The 15,361-nt window shown below is 32.7% G+C and overlaps 3 protein-coding genes across 8 annotated transcripts in view; 1 reads left to right on the top strand and 2 right to left on the bottom strand.

Annotated features, from left to right (window-relative positions):
• LOC108972100 (formin-like protein CG32138) overlaps nt 1-10,485 on the bottom strand; it is an 82,942-nt gene extending 72,457 nt beyond the window's left edge. For 4 of the 6 annotated variants that reach the window (XR_001993607.1, XM_018938566.1, XM_018938567.1 and 1 more), the window contains exon 1: nt 9,979-10,337. Coding sequence is in view for 5 of the 6 variants with exons in the window: in XM_018938566.1 (XP_018794111.1) it covers nt 9,979-10,257 (279 nt within the window). In the remaining variant the exon portion in view is untranslated. Of the gene's footprint in view, nt 1-9,978 lie in introns of all 6 variants that reach the window. The other 2 variants (XM_018938570.1, XM_018938565.1) reach the window with 2 other exon arrangements.
• A 1,747-nt stretch (nt 10,486-12,232) lies between these two features.
• Nucleotides 12,233-13,158, top strand: LOC108972095. The gene is made up of 2 exons (XM_018938561.1): nt 12,233-12,695; nt 12,760-13,158. Exons 1-2 carry the CDS (start codon nt 12,363-12,365, stop codon nt 13,009-13,011), a joined length of 585 nt encoding a protein of 194 aa, XP_018794106.1. The 5' UTR covers nt 12,233-12,362; the 3' UTR covers nt 13,012-13,158.
• Nucleotides 13,159-13,312: 154 nt separating this feature from the next.
• Nucleotides 13,313-15,002, bottom strand: LOC108972094 (RNA exonuclease 4). Its single transcript, XM_018938560.1, has one exon. The coding sequence runs from the start codon at nt 14,798-14,800 to the stop codon at nt 13,763-13,765; it is 1,038 nt and encodes a 345-aa protein (XP_018794105.1). The 5' UTR covers nt 14,801-15,002; the 3' UTR covers nt 13,313-13,762.
• Nucleotides 15,003-15,361: the final 359 nt, after the last annotated feature.

The raw sequence follows: 15,361 nt of genomic DNA, 5'->3' as shown, positions 1-15,361 counted from the left end.
GTTTCAGCAAGATGGTGCAGCTCCTCACATAGCCCAACCTGTTATGACAGAATTGCGACGAAAATTTTCCAATAAGCTGATATCCAGAAACTCAACATTCCATTGGCCACCCAGGTCGCCTGACCTTACTGCACCTGACTTTTTCTTGTGGGGTTATTGCAAACAGGAAGTCTACAAAGCAAAACCAACAAATTTGAATGAACTAAGGCAATCCATTCGAGAAACAATTGCGGCTGTTCCTGTCTCAACTCTCCAAGCAGTAATGAACAACTTTTTGGTAAGATGCCGCACATGCATCAACGAGCAAGGGAGGCATTTAAATTCCATTATTTTTAAAACTAATTAAGCTATATTTAATATAATTGAATGAGATTTAACATGAATAAAAGAAAAATGAATTCCATACACTGAAAAAAAAAAATTATTTGAGCTTCTTAATGTAGCAAAATTCATCAGCCACCCTGTATTTGTAGAAAATGTTTCAGCTGACGCCAACAGTGGAACTAAGGTTTGTCGATTCATCTACATGACCACTACAACGCAGTTGAAGATTTCGTACGTAGGTTGGCTTTTATGTTTCGGGATTTGGCAATCCTAGTGTTGCAATCTGCCAACTCACAACGTCATCGTGAAGTTTGATATTGTTTTTACTTGCAGTGGTTGCAGTAACTTAAAATATTACCTCGACCAAAAAATGGATTAATGCTGTGCCCAAACTGATATCATTGTTTGACCGATTGTGAGATTATGACAACTAAGCAGTAGTGGGACCAGCACACATTCAATATTGTATGAACATTTTACTAAAAGCAAAAATTATTCTAGATGGATTTCAAACAATTTGTCAATCGTTAAAAACAGGCTCGTAACGATTGATCGAGCGAAATGTTAACAAAATACAATAGCGGAGCTTCGATACACGTCTATGACATAACAAAAGATGTTGAGCCGAGTGTAAAAAAGCAGTGACACTTCCTAGCACTGCTTTTTGGAAAACCTTGGCATGTCGGAGCCATACCACTACAACAAAACAGATCAGTAAATTCTGAGTGGTACACAAATATTTGTTTGCCAGTTTTCGTTTAAGAAATCACGAAAACCAACCACAGAAGACTGATCACTCTTCAATATGACAATACAAGCGCTCACAAATGTATGTATCCATTTTTATGCACTCAAAACACAGATTTAATGCGTCATCCACCGTATAGCCCTGCCATGTATTTTTAATCCCGTACTTAAAAATTTAATTTAGAGGTCGTCATTTTTCGGCATTTGAAGAGAAGGTTTATAAGCTCACAACGCATGTTTTGGAGATGCCTCAATCAGAGCGACAAAGTGCTTCGACCCATGTAGACATTAAGGTACAATATTTCGAAAAATAATAAAGTATTTACGATGATCAATATATGTTTTTGTTCTCTGATACCGAAATATAAAAAGCGACCTACGTAAGTATTGTGAAAACCACTTGGTATTGCGTTGTAGGCGAGCGAGTAAGACGCGATGAGTAAAATGCTGCAAGAAGCAGCCATGTATGACAGCTTCAAATGGAAGGCGCCTGAGATTGACAATTCGCATATGAATATGTCCATTAATACTATACATATACATATGTATGTACGTTTATGCATCTACCCACAAACACAAAATGTCATATTCATATGTTATACTATATGTAAGTTATTAACTTTATATTATATAATATATTATATATATAAACAATTACATACGTAATTAAAGTTTGGAGAAACAACATATGTATGTAAGTCTATTGAATTTCAAGATTACTAAGAAGTATGATTCAATTGCATACATATATGTATAAGGTGGTGGCGATAGAGACGTGCTTCTTCTTGCGCTAGAAGTGTTTGTTTCCATAATTTTAAAATCAGTCGTTTTTTGTTTTACATGAATTTGCTGTTTACACATTGATTATTTTGTGTTATTTACGATCTATTCCTATTCAGTATCACTCAAAAACGCGTTTTCATTGTTTAAGATGTTTTCAAAATTTATTTCGGAATCATAAAAATATCTATGGATCCATTTACTTTTGACAAATTGTTATTTTTGATCTAGCGATAATATCCAAATATTGAATAATTTAACGTCGAGAAAGAATATCAGTGATTTTTTAAATTACAAAACACTTTACCGAATTTGACACAGCAGTTACACTTTAAAAATATATTCGTTATTTTTTTCGACATTTCAGATTTCGCGTTGCAACTCAACCTACTTTTTTCTAAGTTTAATAAATAGCTGTAATATTATTTCTGCTTGTAAGTATTCAAAAACAGTTGACAGATTTTATTCAATACTTCAAGCATTTTTACATCGCCATCCAGTTTCAAAACTAATAACGTAAATTATTTTTCACTTAACGTTTGTTATTTTATCTTTCGTTTTCCATGGGTTTCAATCCACTTGGATTTTTTTTTTTACAGACACTGAGCAACCACACAAATGTAAAAGTCAGAATAAATGAAATCAGCTGTGCACGCAAGCTTCAACAATATCGTTGTTTTTTATCGCGCTTACCCCGGAAAAGGCAACCCCACAATTTAACATCAAAGAATATGTTTAGGAGTAACACATGTGGAAGGAAGCATATGTATAAATATGTATATACCTATTCATATAAACAAGTAAGGGAGGGTAAGTTCGGGTACAACGGAATATTATATACTCTCAAGGAGAAAATGTGGACTGATTGATTTATGATATGTGGGATATGGGAGACATCTTTCATATTCACAAATATATAAGTTATAATTTCAACCGAAAATTTCAAATTTGTGCATTACTCTTCCGTATACCTGAGGTAGGGGCTTATCCAGAAAAATCTTCTCTCGGTATTTCAATAATTGGTAAAAAAAAAAGCCATGACAATGGGATCCACATATTCGGAAAAGTAATGATCCACTTTTGACATAATTCTCAATATATATACTGTAAGATTAAAGAATTATATTGAATATGAAAGTGTTATACATATATGGGAAGTAGAGTGTGGTCCGGTATCACCTATTATTTTCACTACTTAAAATAAGAAAACAGAAGCAATGTTATGCAATGTTAACACTATTTGGATGAAATCGGTCGAGTAGCAGAATAGAACTATAATACTCTATAGCTCAGGTTTTCACCGATATGTGGTCGATGCCATGCCCATTATCCATCCTTTCTGTGCCGTATATTACGTAAAATCTGATGCTTCTGACATTTTTGTTTTGTGATTTATCGCACTTTCAGTACTTTTCTAATTGACCGTTTTATGTTCAAACTGTTAGGAGAATAGAATAATATATAATACTCTGTAACAACATGTCGCGGGAGTATGAAAATAAATATGTACATACATACATATATATGATTGTATATGGATAGTTATATTACTAAGAGTATGTAGGTAATCACCACATGTTAAGGAATCCTCCACCTATTCCATTAATTCTAGGTGGTGTAAAATAAGGGAAACCCGAAATGAGAACAAAGTGAAAAGGAAGCGTGTTAATTGGTAAAATACTTCTATTAGATAAAAATGTGCCTACTGCTGCTACAATTCTTCATTAAGGAGAGAAATGGTAATGATTTTTTTAGCAAAACTAACTAAGGTCTTCAATGACAAAACAATCAAATTATTAAAAAAATATATGTATGTATATATTAGGTTGWCAAAAAAGTCTTGCGGTATTTTCGCTAGACGGCGCTGAGAGCGCGTAGTTCTAGTTTTATTCGTAGCATCGGGTCATGCTATACCTTTTTGGAAAGCTCATTTCACACGCAAACACGTGTTTGATTGATTGTCGTTTCTTTTAAGTCGTTCGTGAGTTATAGCGTCGCAAACATGGAGCATATAACATACTTATATGTACAAATACATATATAATGATTTATATAGAAAGAAGTATTTGTAGTTTGATTCGCTTCCCTGCTTTTAAAATAATTATGTCATGGCTGCATACAAATGCTCAATGGTTTCAAAAAATCGATATGTAAATATATTTTTTTAGGATTTATATATGTATGTACACAGTTAAATAACTAAGTATTTTTACCAATTATTTCAGTACCTTTATGTTCGGTTTCCCAAAACAAATGACCGATGATTTCGATTTGTATTATTTGTTTCCCCACAAATTGTACTATTGCAAAATTTAGCGTAATTGGATTTGACACTTAAAGGAACTCATGTAAAAAAATTTCTAATTTAGAGTTTTACCGTACGATTCTGTACTGTGTTACAGTCACAAGTCTCTAAATTTGCGATTTTAAATTAGAAACAATTTTTTTGACTTGAGCCAATTTTACTATTCTGTAAGTGACAGTCACAAAATCTAATACATTTCATCATTCAGAGATGTTTTTACACTTGAAAGAAAATAAATATGTCGATAAAAAATATTTAATTTTTTATAACATAGTCAAAAAACATAATTATCATTAAAAATAAAAATATATTTTGACTTTGTTTGATAATATTTACGAAATTTATTTAAATTTGATTTTTTTTCAAATTTTTCGTGTTTGAGTTGCTTAAAAAATATAAAAAAAAACGACAATCGATTAATATCTATGATGATCCCTATTCAGTACATTCAAAATGGCAGACAAGACTTCTTTTTACTTTTGTGAGCTGCTAACTATCAGGTCTCAAATTTGAGGCAATATTTGAACTAACGCTAGAGACTGTTTAGTGAATAGTAACTGGTCACAAATTGAGACTTTACCTCAAAATGTCTCAAATAGAGACTAGAGACTATCGACATATGTATTTTCATTCAATTGCAAAAACATCTCTGAATAATGAAATGTAATAGATTTTTTGACTGTCACTTACAAAATAGCAAAATCATCTCAAAAATTGTCTCTAACTCAAAATCTCAAATTTACAGACTTGATACTGTTTCACAGTACAGAATCGCACGGTTAATTATATTACCATTTAACGGTTTTGATTTAAATATCAGCGCCATTCATCATTCACGTTTTTGCTGTGAAGAATTTCTCTGATTTGTCATTAATAACATATGCAAATGTGTAATAAATAGGTAAATACTGATGCAGAAATATTTTGTCCCTAATGCCACAAAAAGGTGGATATCATTGATTGTAAGAAAAATATATTGAGTGGAAGAAAGTGTGCAAATAATTTAATGAAATGTTTCTCATATGCTTCACTTTAAAAATGTTGCACTGTGTTTCTAAAAAAGCTCAGAAGTTCAATTCGTTTCGTTGTTTCCTTTAGTACTTATACAAATTTTCATTTAAATTTAAATAAACAAAAATTGAAAATTTTTTAATTTCCGATCATGGGATCATGTTTATGCTAATAAATAGAAAACAGTGACTACTCGAACTTGTTATGCTTAAGCTGCATCCCAAAACTCTTTATAATGCACATACATACATACATACATACATACATATGTTTGTGAAACTGGTATGTGACCCACTTAATTGGTGGTTCAACACCCACCCAACAGTATGTTTGGTTTTTTTTTTTTTTTAATGAAAAATACAAAGAGAAATTTACATTACAAACGAAGACTACCAAATGCACACGAGAATAAATATCAAAACACAAAATAAAGCGGATAACTGAGGGGTTAAAAATATGTCATAGAGACCAAAATACAAGTATTGCTTTAATTAGCTTGACTGAAAAAAAAATGAAGTTAATAAGGTGGATAGTCACTTCTTGCTCTTTCACACTGACATTATGACGTTGATAAATTGTGCTTCAGACTAGTGCATTCTGTGCTCCATATGCTTTTAAGCGCATGTAAACTTACATCTACAAAATCTATTACAAATACACATTTTATATATATTTTATGCGCTGCAAGCGACGACATGCCTTTTTTGGACACAAACTGGTCCACCTCTGTTTACTCTAACGCCTATTGTCGCCACACGCTTATACATTCAATTAATAGATTCAATTCTAAAGCTTGGTTTAATGCACCGAAGCATCAGCAACGTCGGTATCAGTGTCAACGCCAACACCAGTTATAGACCTGACAGAAGCAACAGGAATCCACATAACAAACAACAACAAAAACGATAAGCAAATACTTAGTGGCCACCTTCGTTTTCCCCCCCAAAGCAATAGCGTTTGTCTGAAACACGACGATTGAGTAGAGAGCAAAGTTTGAATTTTGTTGAAATTTGTAATGTAAAGCGCTAAAGCAACAATATCAACAAACAGCTTCGAGCTGACAAAAGACTGCGTGTGTAAGTTGGATTTCGTAGTAGAAAAATCTGAGAGACGTGGTTTTCGGATTTCATCTTACCACAACCACACAAATACACTTCCTAGCAACAACATATCACAGTAAGCATTTTTTACAAATCAACGTGAGGTTTTTGTTGTCGTGCAGTTGGTTGATTGGAGTATTGACTTGAGCTGACTGGTTGGTTAGGTTTCATAGATTTCGAGTTGCATTTGAAAAACTGGTCCCGTTTATGCTTAGCTCATGGTGAGCCAACGTAATCTAATGCGGGTTGATCACGGTGGCTACTAATGCTTCTTATGTGTTGCCTTTTCTGCCACATATTTGTCCGACATTTGCGTCTAATTTACAAATTAAATAGCGACTAATTTCCTGATAATTGAATGCATTCAAGCGTTAGTTGAACGCCAATCATAACACATTTTTTTGAGTTTTGAAAGCGCGTCTCTTACCACCGCTACTATTGTCTTTCTTTTTTTGTTCTTTCCAGTAGTTTCATAATCGCGGAGTGCATTATGCAAAGCAATGCCACTTACGGCCTGTTTGCTGGTGTCAAATACCCGCCATTTACGAATTTTTCAACCAGATGGAAAAACTTAAATTATAGTATACAAAAATATGCAACAAATCATTTTCTTTTGTGAAAATTATTTATTAAAATGTAACGATCTCTGATATTTATGTATTTTATTTAACAATACGATGACAGATTTTCAACCGATTTTATCCATTTTGATCGCAAAAATACTTTGTTATTAATATACCACATTCTCGCCTTTTCACTAAGATAGCCCACATATTCGCCCATATATGCGGTATAGTCAACCGGAAGTTCAAAAATCTTTATATTAGGTATATGACGACTGAGAGAGTCCTTCATCTGATTCAAGCATACTGTGATCAGTAAAGCATTTTCTCCGACAGATTGACTGATATTTTCGATAAAATGTTCGTTGTAGGAACTGGAGCTCACACATTCGGTATCCGGTGTGTGATAGTTGTAACTCAGGCCTATATTTCTACTGAATTAATAAATTCAACGACAGGTGTTAAACAAAATAATACTTCAACTAATCAAGATCAAAAAAAAAAATTTTTTTTAATTTTAAATTTTTTTTGAAAGACTTTGAAAAGAGAAACACTGTTTCTTGTGAAAAAATCTATTAAATTGTTAATGTACGAAAAAAATTATTAGCAATTATGAAGATGAGTTTTCGGAGTATCCTCGTAAATTACGTACAGAAAGAGCGATCAATAATTCAAAACGATCAGTGTGTTTTGAAGTTATGAAGGGCACAAGCTGTGATAATGTGTATATTTGAAAAATTCTTTAAAGTTTTGAGCAATAAAAAACCTGATGTAAAACATTAAAGTCTATAATAAAATAAAATACTATCATTTTTAATACCTTTAAACGCCCGGTCACGTTTCAAAATAAGTCTCCATATATACCACACAACGAACGATGTAGGATGTAAAACCATTAAATATATTTAAAAAAAAATTAACAAACCATCCGACGATAAACTACACACAGTAAGTTATATAATATTGCAGGAATGAGAGTGTAAAATTTAGGAGTGATTATTTTGACTTCTGCGAAAGTGGCTCAGCTTCCCAGTGCTTTGAAATTTGCAATCAAAATATTCAATTGACAATTAGTCATACACATAAAGAGCGAAATGAAATGAAATTGTCTTTCACAACATTTCTTTACCAATATACAAAACTAGCTTAGGTTGAGTTATCTTAATGTATATAAATTCAGCTTCTTTGATTCTACTTCTTTGAGATTAGATAATCTTCTGTTTTATGTTAAACAATACCTTAGAATCTGTTAGTTAAGTTGGCTAACCATGTTTGGATTGGAAGTAGTAAGATGACTTTAAGTATTTGCGCTTCAGTCAAAGCCGAATCCGGAGCGTTTGCTGCGTTTACGCGAAAAGGTTTCATTCAAACCTCACTTCGGCTAGGTTTAGTAAACGCAATAGGACACGTTTCCAAGAAGCTAAAATAAGCAGCATGACTCTTAGTCTGATCAATCATATTACCATCATACATAGAAGTGATCTGATAAATAGAATAACCTGTCGTCCATTAGCATAGATCGCATCATACCCTCTCCTCATAATCAACTTGGTCGAGAAACCTCCCTTTTGTGGACACCGCACTTTTCTTAACTTTATCAAAGATAGACTTTTGGGAAAAAATTATCAATAACAGTAAAGAAACATTCTCGAAATATTAAGATTTTTTTTATTATACACGATACGATACCATATCATTATAATTCGAATTTCTTTAACTCCAGAAAAATATGTATCGTAAGCTAGCTGTATTCATTGTAATCTTTATACCAGAATTTATGGCAAGACTAAGTAAGGCACAGTGCATATTTAATCTTCTTTAGCTAACCGTTTTATTCTGTTCAGCTGGACGTTATCAACTTTTGACGGGGAATAGCGACTAATCATTTATTTCATTCATATTCTCTGCCGAAAACCTAACACAAATTTTCTTTGTAAACATACATATACATATGTTTTTTTTTTTCATTATTGATGCCGAAGCCACCTCCTAGTGTTTCTTATCACATCGCAAATACACAAGTTTACAAATATATATTAGTTTTTCAAATTTACGAAATCTACAAATTGCTCGGCCGGCTTTCATTAATCTACTGAATAAGCGTGTAAGTCTGGAAGACGATGATGTCAGCGTTTATTTTTATATGCTGACTGAGTACTTAGCACTTAAAAAAACACAAACGCTCAAATACAATCATTTTAATATAAATGCTTATATGTCTTTGTCTACTAAATATCTAGTATGCAAACGTATTTTGAAATAATCTTAACAAGTACTTTAAGGCAGTTTTCAAAACTGAGGCAAGATAGAATATAAATGAATAACAGTTAAGCAAATTACAAATTGTTTTACATTTTTATATATTATATTTTACTATAAATGTTACTTATTTGAAATGCAAACGATTATAAAAATTATGCCCACAATTAAGTTTTTCCCAATAAACAACGCTAAAAAAATTAACTAGTCGCGTGCAAGTATTTCTGTTACAATATTTGATTTATTCGTTTACAATATTTTAATATAATAGAAAAATTCTAAGCGCAAATACTTCTTTCGATCCCAGGCAAACACGGGCAACGACCTAATCTGTCAAACGTAAATATTGTCATGCGGGACAAAACCATGTAAAAAAAAAGTTTCAATACACACAATTGTAGAGCGTTCATGTCGTTTGTGAGTACACATTACTATAGGTAAATCTAATTTAAAAAATACGATGAGGAAAGAGGAGTTCTAATATATTAGCGTCAAAAATCGAGTTCATCAGCGCGTTTGAAAATTCACAGAACACTTTGGGCAATTAGTGACTGCAGTACATATGTACGTGCTTAAATGTACACTATAAACGATTTGTGTAAATAGATAGACTACTGTCATGTAGTTTTATATATGTATACATATTATTAGATTAGCCTGACACTTATAAGAACATTATAACAACTAGAAATTATTCTGATGTAGATAACAAAGACTCGAGGATAGGAAAGCGGCTTTTGGCAAGCGATCAGAAAGAAATATTTTCCTTCTAAATTTCGTATCGGAAATCCTTATATTTCTAACTCCTTGTTATTATTGGTCTAAATTTACCGTATTGCTTGTATCAACCTTTATATGTTAACAAAAATTTTATATAACTATGACTTACCAAAACTTTTGCGAAACGCCTATCCAATTCATCTGTGGTTGGCATGGGTTGCTGACTTCGACTGCGAACGCTTGGTTGACGTACATGATGATACTGAGAACTCGAACCGATATCATAATGCAAATCTTGTTTTTGTAGAAAACCACCAGTAGCTGTGGTTATGCCATTTTTGTTTGAAATTGAACAATTTCCGTTGCCATGATCATGATTATTACCTCCACCGCCTTCCTCTACCAGCGCATCACTGGTAGAGATATGGCGTGAACTAACTGCGCCCATTATGGATGCTAAGCGGCCAACGCCCACACCGCCACCTGGTCCTGGTCCGGATACGCCGGAGCCACCACTGCTATCCGCCGATGATGTTACTGCACCACCCCCACCACCGCCAAGCGCTACGTTTAATGAGGATACAACGGCTCCCCACACTGTCGACTGGACAGTGCGGCACAGCACACGAGTTTTCTCGGGGCAACTTGATAGTTGCTCTTTTAGTTCGTTGAACAGATCCAAAATTTATCGTTTAAAAGAGCAGATTTTGAAATATTATTTTGTTTATTGTTCCTGCGATTTTGAACAATGTCAGTTAAATATAATTTAAATAATCCTTCGTTATTAATGTGGATTGAATCGTCAAAACTGCAAGCTGCAAACATGTGTTATTTTAATACGTCAGAATACCGATTGTATTTGTTGCAATATACAATGTATATCAGGATAAAGAATTATAAATAGTGAAATTTTATTGTTTCTTGACACTTATTTAGAGAAGAAACACAATCCTATTTGCTTTGTGGTATCGTCTCTAGAAATTGGTACGCCTTTATTAATTACTTTAAAAATATGATTACACATTCGCAATTATTTCACGAGTTATGCTTTTTATAGATTTTAATTCACAGATGATTTTGAAAAACAAACCAATTATATAGGATTGACATGCAATAATAATTTCAATTTGATTTGTTAAATTTTTTTATAGCAAGAGTTGGAAATTGGATATACATACATAAAATAAATTTAAAAACTTTTTATATTTTTGTTTTCAAAATCTATTAAATTTCAGCGTAATATAACGAAAAATTTTTCATCCAAAATGTTGATGCGAAGAATACCCAACTGATGTGCAGCGAGTGAGGCGAGTGTTATGTACATTCCCCTTTAATGTTAAAACGCCGGTCGTTCCACACACCATTACCAGACAGCAGACTATGAGTTATAAGTATATTGAATACATCGCCTTTATGTATCTTGCGAAACCGCAGTCTGGCTTTTTGTGCTGAAGAGCATCAGCTAAACGCAGTAAAATACATGCACATATGTATATGTTAAATAAGGAATTACCGAATTCGTTAGACCGATGAACTCGGTTTACTCACGCACATAAAATTTTCACAACCACTCAAAAATATGTACCACTAAATTAAACACATTTATTTCAAGATTACTTCCAACTAAATATACTTTGAATGCAATTCGTTATTGTCGTTGAGCGTATTTTGCAATTTGCAATACTCATATATTAATATATATATTTATCGAATGCTTATTTCAGCATATCTTTGCATAAAATAGAACGCGTCTAGGCACTTATTCCCACTTTATTCCTTTTTTTATTATCTTTTGTTTTCTTATGGACACCAACAACAAACATAACCACTATTCACCGCTATTCCACGAAAATAAGTTACTTCAACACTCCAACACAAAACATGCACTGACAATTGGATAAGAAAAATTCAATTGAAATTTCTTTCGTTTCACAACTGTCAAACCTTTGTTAGTTTGTGGTGAATTAGTTGTAATTTTGTCGTCTTTGAGCTGTTTGACCACATGTTATTGTGAATAAATATTTCGTGTTGAACTTTTGAAATAAAATAAACAATAAGAATATATGTTGAAAGAGGCGCAGTATACATAGGTTTCCGATATTTGCATTTACAGTCAAAAGATATGAATACAATTTCTCAATTTGTAATAAATTTTTTTAAATTTTTTGGTAGCTTGGTATAACTTGAATAAAATTAATACCAGCTTGAGCTTTATTGAGTGTGTTCTTGAGTAGAGATTTCTGCCTGTATTAAAGCTATAGACAAAGGTAAAGAAGAAAAATTTATAATTATTAGTTAAAATTCTGGTTTGTTTTAACAAACAAAATTTTTCCAGCGATACGGTACCTCTTTTCTTGTTTACGTTCTATTTTGAATACTGCAACTCTGGGAAAATTTTCTTCTATGTTCTTCATTCACAAAGTTTGTATTTGACTTCTTCACTTTTGTTGCCATTATTTTTTTAAGCTCTTTCATTACACACATATTCGTGTAATTTTTATCGTTGAAATTTGTCAATTAAAATATTTAATACTATACCGTCTAAAATATACAATGTCTCGAAATTATACATCTCCCTATGCTAAGCCACTTCATCAATATCCTTCTCAATCAGAGGATTACATATCACTAGAGATTGGCGGCCCAGGTACATGTTCCACACCCGCACGACCGCATTACAACAACCTGAATATTAAAGGCAGCGGTGGAAACTTCTACCAGAATAAACAAAGAGGTCGTGGAGGTCAACAAAATCGGTTTTCGGGGGGATGGCAAAGTAATCGGCACAGCACTAGCGGGTATGGAATGCAATGGCAACAGACACCACGAAACTGCGACCCTACGGAGCGACAATGGCGTGGTGGTGGACACAGACAACGGAACAGTGTTAGTAACAAATAATAATAAGGAAAATAATTATTTTAACTCTAATCCATATTTTTATGTTTAGAGACAATCTTTTAATTGCAAAGTGAAGGATGTATCGGCGTACGTGCATAAGTCCATGCTGGAAGATCCATGGAAGGACTTAATGGAAAGAAGAGATGCGATCAAAAGAAGCGAGATAAACCTGCCAACTCCTGCCCAGCAAAATGATCAAATTCCAATATTCGCAAACACAGGAGAAAGCGACAGCGAGGATATAGAAGCTAATATGTATAACGCTGGTAATGAAGGTTATATTGTTACAGGGAGTCCGTAGCACTAATGAATTCTATATTATATTATGTATATATTACATACAAAATAACGAGATTATTATAAAATACAATATTTGTAAAATATTAATTTATGCAATCTATGTACATTTGAAACTTAAAGCTAACGACTACTGTCGTTATAATCCATACTTCCTTTGTTTAATTGAAACATTAAAAATTAAATATTTCCAAAGCAAGTTACGTTACTATTATGGCGAAAATATGTTCATATATCATTTTGATTCCTTTTCTAATTTTCTTTAATATACCACAAATTCAATTCACTTATTTAAAACCAAATCATAGGTGTAAGACAATCATTTTTAATTAAAATTATCTTGAATGGTTCTTAACATTTTGTATTGTTATATTTAATAATAATTATTTATCTTCTTTTACTAGCAATTACATTTACATTAATATAAGTAACACAAAATGCACTACACAACTGCTACTGGCTCACATTCTGCTAGGTAAGATCAGCGAAGTTTCGTGTTTGAATTGAAGAAATTCATCAGAATTTTATTCTCGGAAGTTAATTCATAAAATTGTACTAAATTGTTGTTATGCCTTTTTAAATTTGTATCTTCTTTTGTTCCATGTAAAATGTTTGGAATTATTTTTTTATATTTATGTCATGACGTGAGGCGCGTTATTAGCAACTTAAGGCTAAATCACTTAACTATCTCGAAGATTACTAGTAGAAAAATATGAAATTGGCGTGTTGCTTTTATAATTGAAGTCACTTTATTACTATTTATGGTGATTATGTTGTTGTTTTTGAACATATTTTTCCCAATCTCCGCTTAGACAGTTATAAATTTTCATAGCAGCACGTGCGTCCTCCACGGAATTGTGCTCTCCTATTTGTATTTCCATACCTAAAATTGCTTGACTCAAAAGTTTAAGGCTCGGAGTTCGTCCATTCGAAACTAGACGGCATAATGGCTTATAACGGGAAGTATCTCGTATATTTTTATATGGATGCTTTATGTGTAATACAGCCAAATCGTTGCATATAGCATGGCCAACAAGAATTTTACCCTTAAGCAATTCAACAACTTCATCCTGCACCAAATGAAAATCTTCGCCATTTTCGATGTCCTTTGGTCTGATACCAGATATACTTGTTCTATAATCTGTTACCTTGATCCACGGTTTAACAAATTTATCTAACAAAACTTCACCCTGCTTATTTACGATAGAAACTCGTGCCAACATGTCTTGTTGACCTTTGTGACCCACACCAACCATCTCACAATCAATAGCCACATATTTATTTCTTTGAGCAGCTTTACGTTTTTGACGTAATCGTGCAGATTTGCTTAGCGGTCGATTGTTTTCAGAATTGGGATGTTGGTCGTGTGCTTCGTGATGATCAGATCCCTGTTCCCGATTCAATGAATTACGACGGGAACACCTTTGTGAACCCGCATTATTTCGATGTTGACAGTTGTGTTGTTTTTCATTAACCTCAGTACATGATAAAATAGATTTCATTTGTTGTTGCAGTTGATCCATGCATGTAATTGACTCCTTATGTTTTAATTGGTTATATGCCCCAGTTGTTGCTTTCAGTGGGCTCTTTGACTTTAATGGTTGGCAATTTGAGTGATCAAATTCATGTTTTTGTTTTACTGATCCTCCATCGCCTGAACCCTTTACTTCAAAAAGTTTTGTTCTAAGATTTTGTTGGTCTAATTTTTGTCTTGTAACTCCTTTTTTCTTATTGTTGATTGCACATACGGGTTCACTACTTTTTTGTTGTGGATTAGGATGTTGTTGGGACATTGTTCGCACCTGTGTACCCCACGCCAATGCTTTCCTTTGCCAAATGTTTTTTTTGTTTTTTAATTTTGATGCTTTTCCTTGGGCACTTTAGAAATTTTAGTAATAGCTATTTTGAAAGTTTTTTTTAGTTTTCAGTTTTTTCTTTTTTATAAAAGTTAAACTAAAAAACTAAGATTGAACTGAAAATATATGAAATTTGACAACTCAATCAAAACACATATGCATCGTATCAAGCACATATGCTTTAAAATTTTATATCTACGATAAAATAGCAACAATGTTGCCACATAGTAGAGTACGGGAAGATAAAACTGATATCATTATTTGTTTTTATAAAGCTTTAATTCATATATAATATATTATAAATTCATTCACCGTCGAACTGTYATCGTAACCGGTTGCTTTTCGCTCTTYGCTTATTGAGTTTGTTAAAACGGTATAACGGTTTGTTCTGCGTTTATATTACGCTCGTGCTTTGTTTGTGAATTAATTTTTTATCGTTTTATATCTTTTCAATCACTTAATTTCTTAATTTGTTAAACTAAAATTCACGTTTACTAT

Source organism: Bactrocera latifrons, unplaced genomic scaffold (genome assembly GCF_001853355.1).
Source record: "Bactrocera latifrons isolate USDA-ARS-PBARC rearing strain unplaced genomic scaffold, ASM185335v1 scaffold_379, whole genome shotgun sequence".
NCBI lineage: Eukaryota > Metazoa > Arthropoda > Insecta > Diptera > Tephritidae > Bactrocera > Bactrocera latifrons.
This window is presented reverse-complemented; position numbering and strand designations above follow the sequence as displayed.

Excerpts from the sequence above, each read along its gene's own strand:
- LOC108972095 (XM_018938561.1), top strand. The coding sequence starts at position 12,363 with ATGTCTCGAAATTATACATCTCCCTATGCTAAGCCACTTCATCAATAT. Across the intron at positions 12,696-12,759 it reads GACACAGACAACGGAACAGT|AGACAATCTTTTAATTGCAA; the intron begins GTTAGTAACAAA and ends TTTTATGTTTAG.
- LOC108972094 (XM_018938560.1), bottom strand. The coding sequence starts at position 14,800 with ATGTCCCAACAACATCCTAATCCACAACAAAAAAGTAGTGAACCCGTA.